At 32.2% G+C, this 18,525-nt stretch overlaps 1 protein-coding gene across 3 annotated transcripts; it reads right to left on the reverse strand.

The window, feature by feature from the left end:
* Nucleotides 1-1,248: 1,248 nt before the first annotated feature.
* On the reverse strand, nucleotides 1,249-7,991 carry LOC110704613 (probable trehalose-phosphate phosphatase G). 3 transcript variants are annotated; one of them, XM_021882424.1, is made up of 14 exons: nucleotides 7,716-7,990; nucleotides 4,298-4,397; nucleotides 4,100-4,186; nucleotides 3,675-3,949; nucleotides 3,177-3,317; nucleotides 3,007-3,078; nucleotides 2,792-2,914; nucleotides 2,651-2,707; nucleotides 2,458-2,559; nucleotides 2,290-2,367; nucleotides 2,106-2,175; nucleotides 1,868-1,938; nucleotides 1,687-1,779; nucleotides 1,249-1,573 (listed from the first exon to the last, which is right to left on the reverse strand). In XM_021882424.1, the coding sequence occupies exons 4-14, from the start codon at nucleotides 3,879-3,881 to the stop codon at nucleotides 1,505-1,507; spliced, it is 1,083 nt and encodes a 360-aa protein (XP_021738116.1). In that variant the 5' UTR covers nucleotides 3,882-3,949; nucleotides 4,100-4,186; nucleotides 4,298-4,397; nucleotides 7,716-7,990; the 3' UTR covers nucleotides 1,249-1,504. The 3 variants fall into 3 exon arrangements, with proteins under 3 accessions (XP_021738116.1, XP_021738113.1, XP_021738115.1); XM_021882421.1 differs by having other exon boundaries at nucleotides 3,675-4,186; nucleotides 7,716-7,991; XM_021882423.1 differs by lacking the exon at nucleotides 7,716-7,990 and adding an exon at nucleotides 5,644-7,618 and having other exon boundaries at nucleotides 3,675-4,186.
* Nucleotides 7,992-18,525: the final 10,534 nt, after the last annotated feature.

An 18,525-nucleotide genomic window follows, 5' to 3' on the forward strand; every position in this document is an offset into this window, starting at 1 on the left:
GTACAAGATAGGATCCATCCTCGCCCCATCACCCACTTGGATATTCATACCCACCTCATATCCGCCCCAAAACCGTCCCAAACCCTTTGCCATGATGCTCTATTGTATCACATTAATGACGATTATATCAAATTAGGTTAAGAAAATTGAGACTTTCACTATTCAAGCTTATTGGGTCTTAGGGGGTATCAAGTTTCATAAATTCTCAACTCTTCTAAAAGAAATATGGTGCAGGTATAAGGTGGGTACGGGGCGGGGCAGATATGGGGCGGGTCTACTGCTCTAAAATCCATACCCGCCCCATCACCCATGGCGAGTACATATTTTATACCCATCCCCGCCCCATCACCCGCCAAACCTCCCTCCATCCCCGCCCCACTTAGGCGGGGATGGGGCGGGTCTCCCATTTAACCCGACCCACCACTAGTGATAAGAGTGGTTTTGTAATCTTTTATTAAGATTATGATTGAATATGTTACTTAGACTTGTGTGTTTATTGTTTGACACGAGTATGTGTCCAAGTGTCTAACTCAATAATTTCATGAAAATTCCAATAATTTTAGTTTTAAATGAAGTGTCAAGGTATTATAGTCATGGTCGAATGTTGTGGATCCATTAACCTAACATAGGTTTTTTTAGATGAAAAGAAAAAATTGGGTAACATAATGGATTGATTCATATCTTATAAGCTATTTGATCCATTGCATGATTTGTTTGTAACTATGTTTTAAGAATTCGCCAAATCAACTTGATGAAAGGGGCATATGGTTCTTTAATAAGGAAAAGGGAAAAAACATTTAAATCTGATGAAACCCCACCAATGTACAATATTCAATAGATAGGGTCATATCATTTCCAGAGACCATTACAAAAAGAAAGATTGCTTTAAGGGAAGCACTTCTAAACAAAAGCATCAATTTAGTCAATCCCTATGTACGAGCATTTGGGAAATTAAGGCTCACCCTCAATAGAGCGCCTTGACGATATGTATATATAGATGAATACATAAGACCTAATACACTAACAATACCGTTCCGTCCTTTACATGTATAAATTCTCTAACACAATATATTAATAAAACTACAATCTTGAAAAGAAAAGATTTATGGTAGTTGGGTTGCACAAATTTTGGAACCTTTGTAATGGTTTCAAATACAACGCTATAGAAAAAAATGTTAGGCACTTTAGAATGCAAACGCTCCATATTAGAGGTGGGGTGAGTGAGGGGACGAGGCAGAAACACAACACTACAACAAACACAAAAGCCTTGGGATTAATCACTTGACAAAGATTATAATTGAGATTGCTCTCCACCCTTAAACATACATTTACTTGTGAAGGTGGGAAAGACATGGAAAATTTTCAAAAAAATAAAAGCTTAGAAAAGAAGAAACTAAGATCACAGGCTTCAACTGGAACTTGTGAAAAATGCAGGCAGCCTTTGCTGCATATAATGAAAATTCTTATCACTAGCCTAAAAATATATAATCATAAAGCCTATAAATTAATTTGTGCTGCTCTTTGTACTGTGCTGCTCCTTCCACTGCACTAAAACCTCCAAAAATTGCTTAACCTGCTCATCCCAAGTAGTATAAAATATACAAAGATCAGAAACTTGTTGCCTGAATGAACATAATTTGAGTTTCACACAAGTAAATTATAAATTTAAGGCAAAAGATTAACTACCTCTGAAGTGTCCCTGAGAGAATAGAATGCTTTGGTTTCTTTTGGGATTGGGGATACTAGAATACCATAACCTTGGTTTCCATTCCGTAGCACCTAACAAATATTAAACCAGACATTTACTACAACGTTGTTTAACAGTAAAAATTTGAGTATAAAATGTGTAGCAATATTATATGCACACCTTAAATGCATCTTCATCAGTCTTGTCATCTCCTATGAAAATCGGCAGCACATCGTCACAATCACTTAGGCCTGCATTATATTTGTTCAAAAGATACAAGAATTTTTAACAAAACATTTCACAATGCAGACATTTTGCCAACAGAAGAGGGGCTTGACCTCGCCTGAGGCAGCCAGGCCTGGGGTTGGGAGAAAAGACAAAAAAAAAAAAGAAGCATAGTGAGAGAGGTGGAAAGTACCAAGGGATTCAAGCAGAAATTCGACTGCTTTCCCCTTATCCCAATCAATAACGGGTCGAACCTCTAAAACCTGCATAATATAAATCAGTTGCCAAACACACATCAAAAACCGCATAGCTCACTTTTGCCAGAAGTCTCTAAGACAGAAATCTAGAGAAGAAATTGCTGAGATGCCTGCCAGTACCTTTCGCCCGTGAGTTAAATGTAAGCGAGGATAACTTTTGAGAATGTCATGAACAAGCTGAGCAATAGTAGGCCAATTCTGCAGTTCAGATTACAAAACAGATACAGTAAGGTAATGTCATAATTAGAGAGTCATTTGTTTAAAAAAAAAACAATGTAATTTACTCACTTTCTCATCAACATTACGGTAATGTACAGATGCACAAAACTTGTGGTTCTCAACTTTTGCTCCTTTAATATCCTTAGTCATGTCAACAAGGGTTTTAAAAACCTGAAACGATGGATGACAAACGTTAGCTGCATATTCAATAACATGTTAACCCAAGTGGCAAGAAAAATTTTAAATGCAAGAAGTAACCCACCTTATCGATCATGGGTAAAAATTCACTAGCAGGCTGAAACAAACTAACTTCCTTATCCTGCAAAAGCAAAACAGATGGATGTAAATAAAATTGATACCATATATGTCAATTTTACATTGAAATAAAGGCTCCAAATCTCACCTGATTGTCAGTAGAGTTATTAGTGTTAGAATTGCCATCAGACACTTTGTGCACTGGGCTCATTATATCCATCCCATGACTACCGGCATAGTGTAATTCGGCTAGACCTACCAACTCACATACCTGAGGAAATGCACAAGGAAGACTATACATTAATCTCAATAGCACCGGAGCATGTCTGAAAATAAAGATCGAGATATGGCTTTGTTAATTACCTTGTCACGATTTCTTCCACTGATTATCGCTGTTGGAAAATACTTGGCAACATTTCTCACAGCAGAGCGCATCTGGTTATTTGACAAATTTTGCAGAGATGATTTAGACAAAGCTATAAATACAAATAAAGTAAAATAACAATAGATTACCAACAATTAGAGATCCTTACATCATCAGACATAAGTGCACGATCAGGGTCGTCGACAATGGGAGAAAGGGTCCCATCATAGTCCAAAAAAATTGCAATCTTCTTACCCTCAGCAGAACCGAAGATTTGCTCAAATGAAGTCAAGGCAGATGGATGCTTCTTCTATAGAATAAGAAAAACAAAAACAAATTTTAAACTTATTAAATAAAGCCAATGCACACTTGCTACTAATATACTAACTCCGTTTTTATATAGTTAACACATTTCTTTTATTACGTTTGTCAAAGCAGTATTTTAACGATTAATATCTCTAATTCTCAACATTGAAAAATTATAAAAAGTGGTTATTAATAAACGTATATCTTGAGATGATTCAAACAAGATCTCGCTTGACTATGTTTTATCGCAGCTATAAATCACAAAAGCTAGTCAAAACATAGTTTGTAAATACTGTAAATGTCAAATAGTGTCAACTAAAAAAACAGAGGAACTATTAAACTAATGAGGAAAATGTGTTACCATCCAAGAAGAGTAAACAAAATCAGTGTCGTCTGAAGCAACCCCAATATTGAAGTCCTTTAGCAGCTTCTTGCGAGGAGGGGACGAAGACTTCATGGCATCTAACCAACCACTAGACATAGCATCTTCAAGCTTGCCAGATTTTTTCTTAGGAATTGGTATATACAACCCCTTTGAGAACGATGTTCCAGTATGTGAGTAAGGCATTAGGCTTGGATGAATACCTACTCTCTCATTGATGGGAGTGGGATCAGCTAGAACAGGTGAGGTTTGGCCTGAAATCATGTCCAACGAATCCAGTTTCGCTAGTAAAGGGTACCTTAAAACTGGAGACTAACTTGGCTTCTTATATAAATGTATTAACTAATCAGTATAGAAATTGAGCTAAGAAAATGATGATTTAGCTAAAAGCTCAACTATCCAACCCTCTTATCGATGAAAAACCACTTCTTTAACGTTTTCTTATCGCTGCAACTTGAAGAACTGTCCATCAAGCAAACATTCCCTGGAGACTAGTAAAAGCAATAAACATATCTATCAATTCCAAATTGTTGAATGCATAGAAGCAAAAAAATAAGAAAATCATAATACAATATAAATGTGAAATCTGCACAATAAAGTACCTTGTCATCTCGAATCCTAAGCTGCATTTACACAAGATAGCTGCAAATCATTTCCTCCCAGCTTAAATAACACAGGGAAGTTTAATTTATTTGTTTGATCCTGAAGCAAACCATGCAATTAGCTTAACTAAGTACACGTTTAAAAGTCACAATCACACACAATGTGGTTATCATAATAAATTGTTTTGTTTTGTCAATCCTTACATTGTCACTTCTTGAAATGGAAGTGGCACTAACAAAGGAAAGATAAGTTGGTGTAGGGAGGGGACAACTTTGTAGATTGGGGAAACATGCAAAAAGTTATGGGCCTAGCAACCAAGTAGTGACCATCAGTTATTCAGCAATAAATTAATTAATGACCATCACCTTTCTAAGCTAGGTTTATTTCTCCTATTCTATTCATTTATACAACCCATATATATACGCTCAACTACCGATGACACACACAATCTAAATGACCATGTAACTATGATACACCATATCATAAACTCGACATAAACAATGCTTTTTTTGTGTGTAAATGAACAAGTTTCAAAGCAGAGTTGGATCACTACTAGCTAAAAGAATTGAACTAAATAAGATGTACTAGCTTACAAAAGCATGTAATCATGTAAATGCACTTACTTACATACGAGGAAGTAAATCTTCTCAAAGATTTCAAAGTATTGGCAAAAAAAATCCAATGTCACATGCCAGTTGGTAGGATTATAAAGTTTAGAGTAAAATTTTTAATGGACCAAACATGTGGAAAAGAAAGAGGAAAGCCCTCAATACCCTTATTATAAAATAATATAAAAAAAAAAAAAAAAAAAGTAAGGTACACATTTAATATGCTACTCTTAATAATTTGGTCCACTTTGTCCCAAAGAAACTATTCACAGCTATGTCACCAGAACTCAAGCAGTCGGCACATTAATACACATTACAGAAAAATTATGGAATTACTTCAAATGAATTGTCACTGTAGGTTGTAAACACAAAGTTGATTGTACAAAAAAATTTATAAAAGACAACAAAAAAAAAACATATAAAAAATAAATGGACCACTTATAAATCCCCACCCTCTGTGTTAAAACAGAATAAATCCTGAGAAATTAAAGAGTTAGACTCAAAGAATTATGCAGTGAAATTTTAATTTCATCTGTAATGTGGTAAGAAAAACCAACATAGCATATTATTATACATTATATATAAACTTCCAATATAGTGTTGATATTTGATATACATACGTTAAAAGTTTCCAGCTGGTATTCAAGAAAAAAACAACACCTTCAATTCCTACATCTAGTTTAAAACCACAACAAGCTAAGAGACACCTACACAGTGGAAAGTATCCTTGGACTAACCTGTTCCTATAGCCATACCATTAGGAAATAGTAAAGGCCAAGATGGAAGACAGTCCATCAGAAAATATCGTAATCTCTCCAACCTAAAATAAGCCTCCACATTATGGTTATCCAAACTATGGAAGTATTATTAGGGTTTAAATTGTCGGGTTCTCCAAAACAAGCTTTCGTTTCCGAGGGGGGGGGGGGGTTTAGACGAGGGGCTAATTAAGCAGCTTTCAGTTTCCTTTGTATTGCAAAGAAGATATGATATGCAGTTTTTTTCCAAATCTATCCAAGTCATAGAAAGGCCATTCTTATCAACCGTATGTGGATAGCTAGCAATTTGGGATGGACGGAGTACATACTAATTCATTGACACCATAAATAATAGGAAGTATAACAGTTGAAATGTGCATATTTGAGAAAAAGACAAGGCAGGTATATATGCATATCATCACAGCAGCCCTTGAGTTGGAAAGGCTTTAAATATTAATTAAACATGACAATCACACATATAAAGTTGAAATTCAATATAGATCAAACTTTTGACAATGTAACTTGGCTGAAAGTCAATAACAGCCAAGAAATTTTTGAAACATCTTGCACAAAGTCTTCTCCTTTATAAACTTTTTCCTATAAGTAGTACACTCCTACAATCAAAAAGGCGTCTAAAATTCTATTGCCAAACAATTACAAGTACGATTGGTGCACAAACTTATTAGAATATGCAGCATGATTTGATAACTAATTCATATTTTAAAATTGATATTAACCATTAATATATACTTGTATAATATTAGCTAGACTTGAGTGTGACATAAATTAGGCAAAGCATAAAAGGCTACAGCTAGCAATTAGTTAATGCTCTATTTAATTAATTAATACTCACAAAACGTTGTGATTAAGAAAGAAAATAACAGCTGACTAAATTAATAATGTAAAATTTTAATGATTAAGACATGAATGTTTGTGGAAACTTGGTCATTTTCAAGCAATGTCCAAGAACAAACTTCCAAACTTATGCTAATGAGGAGTACTAAACTAAACCATTTCTATGGACCGACCCGTATACTATTTCAGGTCACTGTAATAACATACATGTATGATGTATGGCTCTTGGAACAAAACAAAGACCACCTGAAATAAATACATTTTTCTTTTTTCTAACGTAATTGGGGGTTGGGTAAACTATCATTTTCCATGACTAAAAAATTGCAAGTACTAATTGTCATTTTCTTAGTCGTTTATAAGAAATGGGACACACTTTTTATATCCCAGTTATTAATGGTAAAGACTAAAACTTGCAAGACTAAATTAATCAAAGAAATCAACAAACTCTCACGGGTAGTGATCTTCGACCATGCAATAATTGCTTGTGATTAATTTTTCAATTGCATATTAAAATTGATGTAGCCTAGCTAGAATATTTTCAAGAAAGAATTAATTTTTGACAAGTTAGTTAAAAACAAATTTACAAGAAAAAGTCAAGCTTCTACCTTTAGAAGCACCCAAATAAACAAATTAACTCATTAATTCAACCACCAAATTTTCGGGGAAAAAATAAAGTTAAGAACTACCACCACAAAATTAATACTTTATTGAGTTATTCTATACATCTATGAAACATAGAACCAAAAATAAATTAAATAAAAAAGGTATGAATAATAATAAGTCACCCAACATGCGCCACGTTCACCGCCAAAATGCACAAATCAATTACTTCTTCATAAGTTAAACAAAAGGGCATAGATTTCACCATTAATGAAAGTCAGCTGATTTGCATGTTTCACCAAAAATAAATTAATCTTTATTAATTTTATGAATCACGGAAATAATTAAAAAAAATTAAATCAACAGCTGTCATTATAAACCATCAACAACAACCATAAACATGATTAGAAAATTGCATAAACAAAAATGAAAAAAAAAAAATCAGATCTAAAATTGATTAAAACATAATTACAATGCCAAATTCAACATCATTTTATCGATAATTAAACAACATTGGATCATAAAATATATACAAATTATCAAAAAGATTTAAACTTTCAAGATCATTAAAGAAGAAAACAAAATTTGCACCATTTTACCTGAATCAATTGAGGTCGAAAATGCAGAATTAATCTGAAAGATTGGCAATTTGAGAACGAAGCCTTAAAAGAAACGCCTTATAATCTGAAAGAAACGGGAGGAGAAACGGGAATGAAGGAGAAAGAAACGAGCTTTTGAAGCGAAGGAAAGGCGGCTGAAGAAAAAGGAAATTAGAAAGCGAGAAATGAATTGAGAGAAGAGAGACAAATTTTGCAAAAAACTCTTTGTATTTATAGACTTTCATAGGTTTTCTAGAAGACGTGCTTTACAAGGAAATTTGGACGGGCTTTTTTTCTCTAATTAGAAAGAATATTTTTCACATTACTTTTTATCGGTTTTTAATTTCAATATTATATGTGTATATGTATATTTCAATCTTACCTACTTGTATTAAAATTATAATTATGATTTATGATTATAAAATATTCATCACTCCTAAAAAAATATGACTTATATGAGTGTCACTTGTGTATGTACTTCACCAACTTTAGGGTTAAATTAGCATAATATTCTATCAAGATTAACTTCAGCCTTGAAGGCACATTAGGTGATAATCATAGGCTAATCACATATATAGAAGATTTCAAATTGTTGCATTGATATACAATCTCATGAACTATATGATGTGATTAGGATGGTTGCATTGAGGTGGACATTAGTACGAAATGAGATTTTTTTTTTTTTATTATTATTTGATTTGATTGGTTGCCTTTTCATAAATTTATATACTATTATTCTTTAATAGTAATTTTTTAATACATTAAAGATGCTAATTAATGTAGGAAGATGTGATTCATAATTCTTATTTCATGTGAGTAAATATTTTTGATACTTTAGTTTGTATATATTATTCTCTTAAGTCCTAGCAATCACTTTTATATATTATATCGGATAACAATGTTGAAAGAAAAAAAAATGATGGTCTTATTCATGAATCATCACAACACTTTTAATGATTTAACATTTATGCACCTTTCTTTACAAAAGAAATGCCAAAACACGGTAACTTAGTTGAAAGCTATACGCAATCTTAAACATATATACTTGTTCACAATACTTTTGATATGAGAACAGCGTATACTGTTCTGGCTGGTTTGCTTTATCGTGACTTCATAAGATATCACTTTCATTGTAGGTATTTTTTTTAATATATAAATTACCGTACACATTATACGTTGTGTTTCACCTTAGAGTCACTCTAGCTTCTTTAATACGTAGTATATAAGTGGTCCAAATCATGATCGTATCAATTATTTGGTACATGAGGAATTGACCCAATTAGGGAGTAGAGGAGCAATAATACAAGAAGTTTTTAAACTTATTGGCCCTAAAATAATTATGACTTATTTAATTTGAATAGCATATATAATATTTAGCTATGAATTGAAATAAACATACAACTCATTAGTAATTCGTACAAACTTATAAGAACTAAAATGAATGAATTTAATATGATTGGAGTATCTATTTTGTTAGTAATACGGAGTAGTACGTCAATATTTAATTATCAATTACGAAGTATGACTTAGGTCAACTATTAATGTGAGATAATTGATGTAGTGTCGAGTGATATTTTCTTATTGTTGGTCAGTGATATTTACTGATTTACACAATACTTGTATAACAGATTAACAGTGGTGAGCTACATGACGTTTTTGCTACATGTATCATTAGGGGGAAAAAAGGGAACATCTAAATTAATCGTACCGCATGACCATAACGACCCAAAGGCTCAAATAAACAAATTAAGAAAGATGACGATTAAGACTTGAATGCAAAAATGGGCAAATATCCTGTTTACTATGGAGTATTTATTACCATAATAAAAAAAAATAGTATGATAAATATATGGCATAAAGGTGGAGTAGTTAATGTAATTAAGAGCTTACTTTTGCATATTAGGCCCCATTTTTGGCAATAATTTTTCATGTACGAGTCTTTTTATTAGATGTCAGTGTCAAGTGAAATAGTGATTCAAGGTAAATTAAAGAACTTAACAACTAAATTATGCTACCAGTAAATTAAAGTAGCTATTTCACTACTCTTGGAATGACAATTTAACATTGCCAAAGTATAAATGAGTAATAAATAAAATAAAAAATTTTTAAAAAAAACACGTGTAAATGAGAAAGAGGAATGCGGAAGCAATGGAGGAGCACAATAATGCGTGACGTGGTCTAGTGTCAGATGATATTAACACCTTTGACTTTTCAGTTTTCACCATCGACGACCGACGTTGCCTCCTTCTACAAAACCAACCGAAAGCTGGTGTCTTTGCCAACTATTATGTGTTCGTTGATTGATGCCAAAATGCCAAATCATAACTAACTCATCATCATACGATCCAACATCCACTCTTATTGCAATATCACACCTCACTTGTCACTTAAATGATCATATAATAATTAAAGTAATAAAGTTCCGCTAATATATATTGTCTAATAATGGATAAATGCATATAACATTTGTTGTTGTTTTGTGTTATAATTGCAAGAGTAGTGTATAAACCAACGTAAGAGCATAAGGAACATTTGGCAACTAAACTAAAATAGGGATTTGCTTCATACTTAATTTTCCGTAAAGTTGTGAATTTATTTATAATGATTTAGCATCTAAATCATTTACTTGTTGAAGATTTAACCAGTGACTGATTTTTTTTTTATTTTTTTTTTTTGACAGAGTCAAATAACAATTTACAAATTTTAATGGGGTCAAGTGAGTAAATTTTAAGCAATAATAATAATAATAATAATAATAATAATAATAATAAATTTTTTAGGAAAAAAGCTTCATTTTAGAGGAAAAAATTTCCTTGTTTCATGATCAAGTGGGGTCTCTGGATTTAACTGTAATATTATGTAAGTTGTATAATACGAAGTATTATAAACCTAGATACTTAAAGACAAATTATTAAATTTTCTTTCTATACTCCATGGCATAATATATTAATATATGACGCTTTGCGATTAGTTTGTGAATAGTTAAGGCGATTATACATTAAAGCCCTGATTTCTTTTACAGTTTGTTTGGATAAAGAGAGGGGAAGGAAAAGGAAGGGGAGGGAAGAGGAGGGAAGAATGGTGAGTTTTCCTTCCAAATCTCTCCATTATTGGAGGGATTAATTTCCTACAATTTAATTCTTCCATTTCTCTCCCCTCCAATTCCCTCCCTTCCTCATTTGCTATCCAAATGAAAGGTACTCCATCTTTCCATTTCTCTTCCTCTCTTTTCCCTCCATTTCCTTCAATCCAAACACACCGTTAGGCATGCAATGGCAAGAAAAATGAATAAAAATAAAGAAAAACAGACAAAATGTTCAACTATAAACAGACGTTACTCCAAGCACGTAGGCGTAAATTATGAGGAACATGAAGATCTTTTGGCCTGGGTCACTTCCATATTCTCCCTCCAAACCCCAAAGCATGCATCTCATTTGGTCATTTCTCTCACATTTACGCATTTAATTTGATGCAAGAATCTAATTCCTTATTGGCTCATTGATTATCTCTATTTGAATTTTTTTTTTGTTTATATATATATATAATTAGGGGTGTACACCGGTCCAAAACCGGACCGGGCCTGGACCGGACCTGTTTGGACCGGGGACCTGAATTGGGTAATTATGAGGACCGGGGACCGGACCTGAATTAACAGGTCCGGTTCCGGGCCAGACCTGAAAAATCAGGTCCGGTCCGAGTTTGGACCTGAATGGACCTGTTTTGTGTCTTTTTCGTTTTTTTTTTTAATACAAAACCTGTTGGACCTGCATATGGACCTGTTTTGTGATTTTTAGACCTGTTGCATAATTTAATAATTACATACAAACCAAAATTATCAATTACAAAACTACATAAAGTCTATAAAGTCCCGATTCTCAAACACCAAAAATACAAATGAGTCCACCGAAAATACAAATAAGTCCACGAAAACTCAGTTTCAATTTTTCAGAGTTTGGTTTTCTTCTTTTTTTTTTTTTTTTTTTTTTTTTTTTTTTTTTTTAATTACGATTTTCCCGGGTTTCAGGTCCGGACCTGAAAACCCCGGGTTTGGACCGGGTCCGGACCGGGACCGGGAACCTGGATTTTTAAGAACCGGGACCGGACCTGAATCAACAGGTCCGGTCCGGTTCAGGTCGGTTCAGGTCCGGTTTCAAGTCCGGGCCAATTTTTGTACACCCCTATATATAATAGTATCACTTTATTCATTGGTCGCGTCGGTAGAATTTTTATAAGATTTTGAATATCATTAATACTCTGAAGGTTTAAGTAGTTAAATTGATTTTGTCAAAAAAAATATAGGTAGTGTCTTTTTTTTTTTTTTTTAAAAAAAAAAAAAAAAGGAAAAAAAAGTAGTTAAATTGATAGCTTGTGTCATCTAGAACTAAAGAAAGGGGGGAGTATATTGTATTGATTTATTCAAACTAAAGTAATTGGAGGTAAAAATATTGAAACGTATTGCAAAGGAGAAAAAACTTAAGTAAAAAGAATAATTGATTACATTATATATTCTACGTCGTAAATTTTTTATATAATTGGAAGAGTTTTAAAGGAGGAAAACAAAAAAATTCCAAGGTGTAGCTAGGTGAAGACGTGAACTATAGTGATAAGTATGTTTAAGGATTTATTTATTCAATATTATTTTTTAAAAAAATTAAAACTTTTACGCGTTTAGTAAAGATAATAAAAATAATACTTCTAGTACTCTTGATCTTGCTATGTCATCATAGCTAGAGTGATGTGTGTGTAATGACTTTTGTATATGTGTTTAATTAATAAGGCTTTGTTATTAGTTTTTGTTTTGCGTTAGTATATAGATTGGTAAATATTTGTTTCAAATTATAGGTCTCTTGTTCAAACCATGTAGTGACAATAAATAATTAAAATAATTATTTTTCTTGTTTATTTTATCATTCGACCTATTTTTAACGAATAATAATTTTATCAAAGTATCAATTATTCAATTAGAGGAATTAGCTAGATAAGTTGATAATATGTATTAGATATATATTACACGATTTCATGTGGTTATGTTTAGTCTTTTCACATAATTATGGGTTAAAAGGAGAGCAAATGATAAAAATAGTGCATATATAAGTCATAACAAGTCAAGAAAAAAAAAAAAAAAAAGTATATATTTGTTGTACTTATGATCGAAATACTTAGTTATTTGGATCAATGTGAAAAGTATGCGTTTACTAAAAATTGCCTATCATTTGGTTTTTGTTTTAAGTCAATGCTAAAACTTCTTTCAACATTATTAAGGGAATCTTGCTACATGTATTATAATTCTATGTACCAACCGGTCCAATAAACAAGAGGTCGGCGAAAAAATGGCACCTTGACCTTAAACAAATACGTAGTAAGAACAAGGCTCTAGGAAAATGCGATTGGAGTTCCTTGATACAAGATATTCTCACCTGCTTTTCCTAGGTTGGAGAATAATGATGCATAATTCTATATATAGATCGAATGACTCGCTAAACGATGGACTTCGTCGAACATGGTGAAAGGGCGTTATTTTTGGTATGTTTTGTAGAATTTGTTGATCTTCTACTATCAACCACCGACAATCAACTAGAGATCATTTAGTTTTTTTTTTTTTTTAATAGCAAAAATATTTCATTAATTAAAAGTCATACGACATCTACAATAGAGATTCGACGTTAACAAATACATAAGATATTGAATCAAATAGAATTTTCCTTCGTAAAAACTACGATCGTCGAGTAGATCTTACACTGCGGAGCATCTCTCGCTTATATCGCTGAAAATTACAGCCTTGTTGGAGAGACAATCTAACGATCCTTTGTAGCCGTGAGGATGTTTTCCTTCTGATTCATCTGTTCGTATTCTAAAACTTGATAACTTTTTCACCGACGAAATAATTTTACGACAATCCATTAGATATGTTACCATGGATTCAAAATTAAGAAATTTCTCCCTCGAATAGAGGAGATAAACCTTGTATTTCGAAGGAGGTCGAAAAACCCTTGTCTTTCGAATGAGATCAGAAACCCTTTCTTTCGAGGGAGAAACGTTCCTCCAAAAGGAGGAAGCATTATTATAAACCTAAAAAAACAATAAAGCAACAAGGATTGGGGCTTCCATCGATTAAAATCGATGGAAGCCCCTTCAAAATTCAACAATGGAGGCTAGGGTTTTGGTTAAAGATCATTTAGTTAGTTAACTATTCAAGTTACAATATATTACCACTCTCTAATTTTTATTCATATTAATGTTTTTATAATCACTTATTGAGTGTTAGCTTGTTGTATATTTGCTCATTTGATGACTAAATAGTATATTAAATAGTGTTATTTGTTTGCTTTGAATATTTTAGCTAATAGATAGCGTGATAGTAGTCCGAAATTATTGATTAGCACGAAAAAAAAAAAAATCTATTTTAATACATAGTGAGTACATAAAAGCATCGTATTGATTTAAAAATTTAAATGGAATATTCCATAAAACATTGTAAATTCAATAGTAGTATGATTCCCTTTTATGTGAATCATTAAAGCATAGAAGACAAGTATTACTTAAAGATTGAAATAAACCCAAAAAGCTGATGAATTTGGAAAAGGTAATTATAAAAAGATGATCCTAAAAAGGGTTTGACTTTAATTAGTTTTTACCCTGAAAAGCAATGCATGTATTGCGCTGAGCCGTATGAGTTGAAAAATTGAGCTGACAAGTAATTACGTACTTCCTTTGAAAATTGTCTTCGAGAATCCGTGCATTTGGATTACTTTTATTCTCGGGTGATGATTACTGAAATATAATACGAAAACTTGATCACCATTATTTTTAATCAACTATATAATTATACATACATCAACTTTGGGTAAGGTATGCATGTTCATATGATACACATTGCTATATATGGAGTACCTTTTTAAGAGAGCATATTTTGCTATACTACTCGTATATAAGGCCTAATAAAAGTCAAACAATTCTAGTTGAATACATAAAACTTTAAAATTAATTTGTCCTTATATTATTATAACATACTCTGATTACTTTGATAATTTTGTTTCAAATTAGGTAATCATATAAAGTTTTTTTTTTTTTTTTTTTGAAAACCAGGTAATCATATAAATTAATAACAATCAAAGATTTATATTAAGCACCTAAAAAAAATACTGTTTATTTATACAATTAGTATATGCTTGAATTTCCAAATGAAAAAGCTAAGCTAAGAGATTATTAATAAAAGCTAAGTGTATACTACTTCCAATTCTTATTATTTAATCATCTTAAATATGACTTAATTACTTACAAAGTATATAGTTGTATTATAGTAACAAAAATCAAGGAGAATTTAAGAAATAGACCTCTCAATCATATATGTGGGTAGAATATGAAAATAACAAGAGAGTAAATATAAAATACATGAAAACAAATGTACTACGTACATATTATATGAGAAAAAACTTAATCATTTGTAATAAATGCCTATAATATACTTCAACCTCAAGCCCTAACTTTTAGGGTTTAAAAAGTCGTTTAAATTATTGTAGAGTAGATTTAATTTAATTTGCATCACTAATAAATATAGATAGTACAAAATAGTAAACAAATTGAGATCGACAAGCAAAAGTAGTCACTATCTTGTTTCCAAACAAATTATGGGCTAGAATCCCATTCAAAAGTACTACTTCCTCTGTTCTTTATTACTTGACCCGTTTTGACTTTTACACTATTCACCACCTTTCCTTTGACCGTCTTTTGTGAATAATATGTAAGAAAAAATATATTCATGTATAATCTTTTTGGATTCGTCTCAATAAGTACTATCATAAAGTATAATTTTTACTTATGGAGAATTTAAGTTATTGATCGTTAAAATTTTGTATTGGTAAGCGTGATAAAAGAAACAGATCAAGTAAAAAAGAACAGTAGCATTTTTTTTTTCACTTCCTTTTTAGTTTTCTTCCCTACATTGATGTAAACAGGGTTACAATACAATAAAATGGGTTACATCTGAGTCAGCTCCTCATCACTTATCATTTTCATTTCATATGGTCGACATCAATTTTGTACTGTAGTTTCTTACTACGAAGTGGTTTAATTAATTATTAGTGGGACCTTTTAGATTTGAAAGAAAATAAAAAAGTTCCATCAATCTCTTAGAAAAGCACTAACGTTTGTTTAAATTGGTGCCCATTTTTGATGGGTTGCTTTTAGAGTTTTAGGTTTTTTGTTTCACACGACAACATTTCGCCTCATATCATAGTTATTTTTTTGCAATTGGCTGCCTTGATTTTGTGCTACCACTCTCTAATCTATATTGTCATCTTCTACTACCACTATAATTATTTACGTGAGAGTGAGGGATAACTCAAGTGGTTAGAGCATCCCTCCCGATTCCAGGATATTTTGAAATCGATTCTCACCGCTAGGGGTGTACACCGGTCCAAAACCGGACCGGACCTGTTTGGACCGGGGACCTGAATTGGGTAATTATGAGGACCGGGGACCGGACCTGAATTAACAGGTCCGGTTCCGGGCCAGACCTGAAAAATCAGGTCCGGTCCGGGTTTGGACCTGAATGGACCTGTTTTGTGTCTTTTTCGTTTTTTTTAATACAAAACCTGTTGGACCTGCATATGGACCTGTTTTGTGATTTTTAGACCTGTTGCATAATTTAATAATTACATACAAACCAAAATTATCAATTACAAAACTACATAAAGTCTATAAAGTCCCGATTCTCAAACACCAAAAATACAAATGAGTCCACCGAAAATACAAATAAGTCCACGAAAACTCAGTTTCAATTTTTCAGAGTTTGGTTTTCTTCTTTTTTTTTTTTTTTTTTAATTACGATTTTCCCGGGTTTCAGGTCCGGACCTGAAAACCCCGGGTTTGGACAGGGTCCGGACCGGGAACCTGGATTTTTAAGAACCGGGACCGGACCTGAATCAACAGGTCCGGTCCGATTCAGGTCGGTTCAGGTCCAGTTTCAGGTCCGGGCCAATTTTTGTACACCCCTACTCACCGCCACCCTTGTGGCTCTCTAAACACCAAAAAAAAAAAAAAAAAAAATTACGTACTGTTCTAAATTGGTGAAAACAAAAAAAGGAAACTATTCTGAAATGAGCATTAATCTTTTAATTTTTAGACAAGATAACATTCTCTATTATAAAGTATAAGCCTTTTTTTATTAGTAGTATTCCGTTGCATATTGATTTTCAAATCGCGCAAATCTCTTGAATGAAGAATTAATACGTTAATTTGATTATGTGTATTCATTGATGTATTACAGGAAGTTTTTAATATTTAATTTTTTAATTATATGGTACTACGTAGTACAATGATATTAATCACATAGTACTCTTTTAATTGAGCTAGACAACACGCAAGGCGACAATTAGACTAGCAAATATGGTAATATTACATCACTATATGTATCAGCTCCGTGGCTCCTAACTTCTAAGCATCAAAGGTATAAGTGTAATGTAAGAAACGGCTTAATTGGCAGCCCTTCAACCTCAAGCTAAGGTTTACAATTCCACCAACTTCAATTCATGTGTTGTACTGCACGCTACTACGGGTACAACATCATAATAATAGGCCAACAACGCAATACTAATATCTCCATCATAATCACTTGATACACCGTACCATGTATGTATGACTACCCGTGAAGATTATTTGTAGCACAACGGCCGTTGAATAAATACTATTATTCCATGCATTTGTACATCGTAATTAATTTTTATAATTGGAAGTAGCCTAGTACGAGTAATGAGTAAAAAAGAAGTTCAAAAACATTGATTTGATGTAAAAACGTACAAACTTAAGATGTATATATATTTTACTGAAAAAAAAACACAATCATAACATTAAACATTAAATTCTAAGAGAGCTATTGAAGTCTTTCGTAATCACTACTCGTAATTTATTATTAAAATTGTCTTGATCGAAAACCTATGTAGCAGTCAAGTCCAAGTAATAATGTAATGGTTAAACAAGTAAGCTTTAACCGTCACAATTAGCCAAAGGACAACATCTTAATAATTGTTAATGATGTCAATATCATGTTACACGCTTACACGCTTACACCAAACAACCTAGATAGTGCTAGTCGTTTCTTAACGTTGTCAATGAGACAATGACTTTTGTTACATTGAACAATATAAAGAGAAAATGGTTATGATTGTACCTTGCATGCACTATTTCATAGAAATAATTGGTCATTTTTTTGCGTAAAATCATGCACGTCTAAAGATTTGTCCATGTCGGTGCCTATTTACACTTTCAGGTAATAGTCGGCGGATCGGAGATGGACTTGCTTAGTTGCTTTTGCTTTGATTTGTCATATATACTACCCTTTAACTTCTTTTATTTAAAAGTTTTTCTCTACGATAAACCTTAATACCTTATGTAATCTCTCCGAGTCTCCATCCCTACATGTTCTTTTCATTTAGACCTTACAAATCTTTGATCATTAATATCATTAGTTACTTATTAGTAAAAAAAATTAATAATAAAATATTAATGAATTATTTATTGCATGAGACGAATCAAATAAGGCTCTACATGAATATATTATGTCTTATACATTAAAAGCAATTTAGAAAATTCTTCAACTTATAAATAGTATCAAAATTACAAATGGAAGAACACAAAGGAACAGAGGGAGTACAAGTATACTCTTTAATTTGTCCATGTCACTTGGAGGAAGAAGTTGAGCTTGTTTTATTTAATTCTCATTTTAAGTACGTATAAAAGATGGAACATAACAAAATAGTCAACATATGCGTGTTTTTAATTAGTTTTTATGTACTTAATTTATTTTTCTTAT

This window comes from Chenopodium quinoa, unplaced genomic scaffold (genome assembly GCF_001683475.1).
Source record: "Chenopodium quinoa cultivar QQ74 unplaced genomic scaffold, ASM168347v1, whole genome shotgun sequence".
Lineage (NCBI taxonomy): Eukaryota > Viridiplantae > Streptophyta > Magnoliopsida > Caryophyllales > Amaranthaceae > Chenopodium > Chenopodium quinoa.

Bases quoted from the DNA above. Each gene is read 5' to 3' on its own strand.
- LOC110704613 (XM_021882421.1), bottom strand. From the start codon at position 3,959: ATGATTTCAGGCCAAACCTCACCTGTTCTAGCTGATCCCACTCCCATC. The intron at 2,560-2,650 runs GTGGGTTACTTC...CCATCGTTTCAG, and splicing joins TTTTACCCATGATCGATAAG to GTTTTTAAAACCCTTGTTGA. The intron at 1,780-1,867 runs GTGTGCATATAA...AATATTTGTTAG, and splicing joins CTGATGAAGATGCATTTAAG to GTGCTACGGAATGGAAACCA.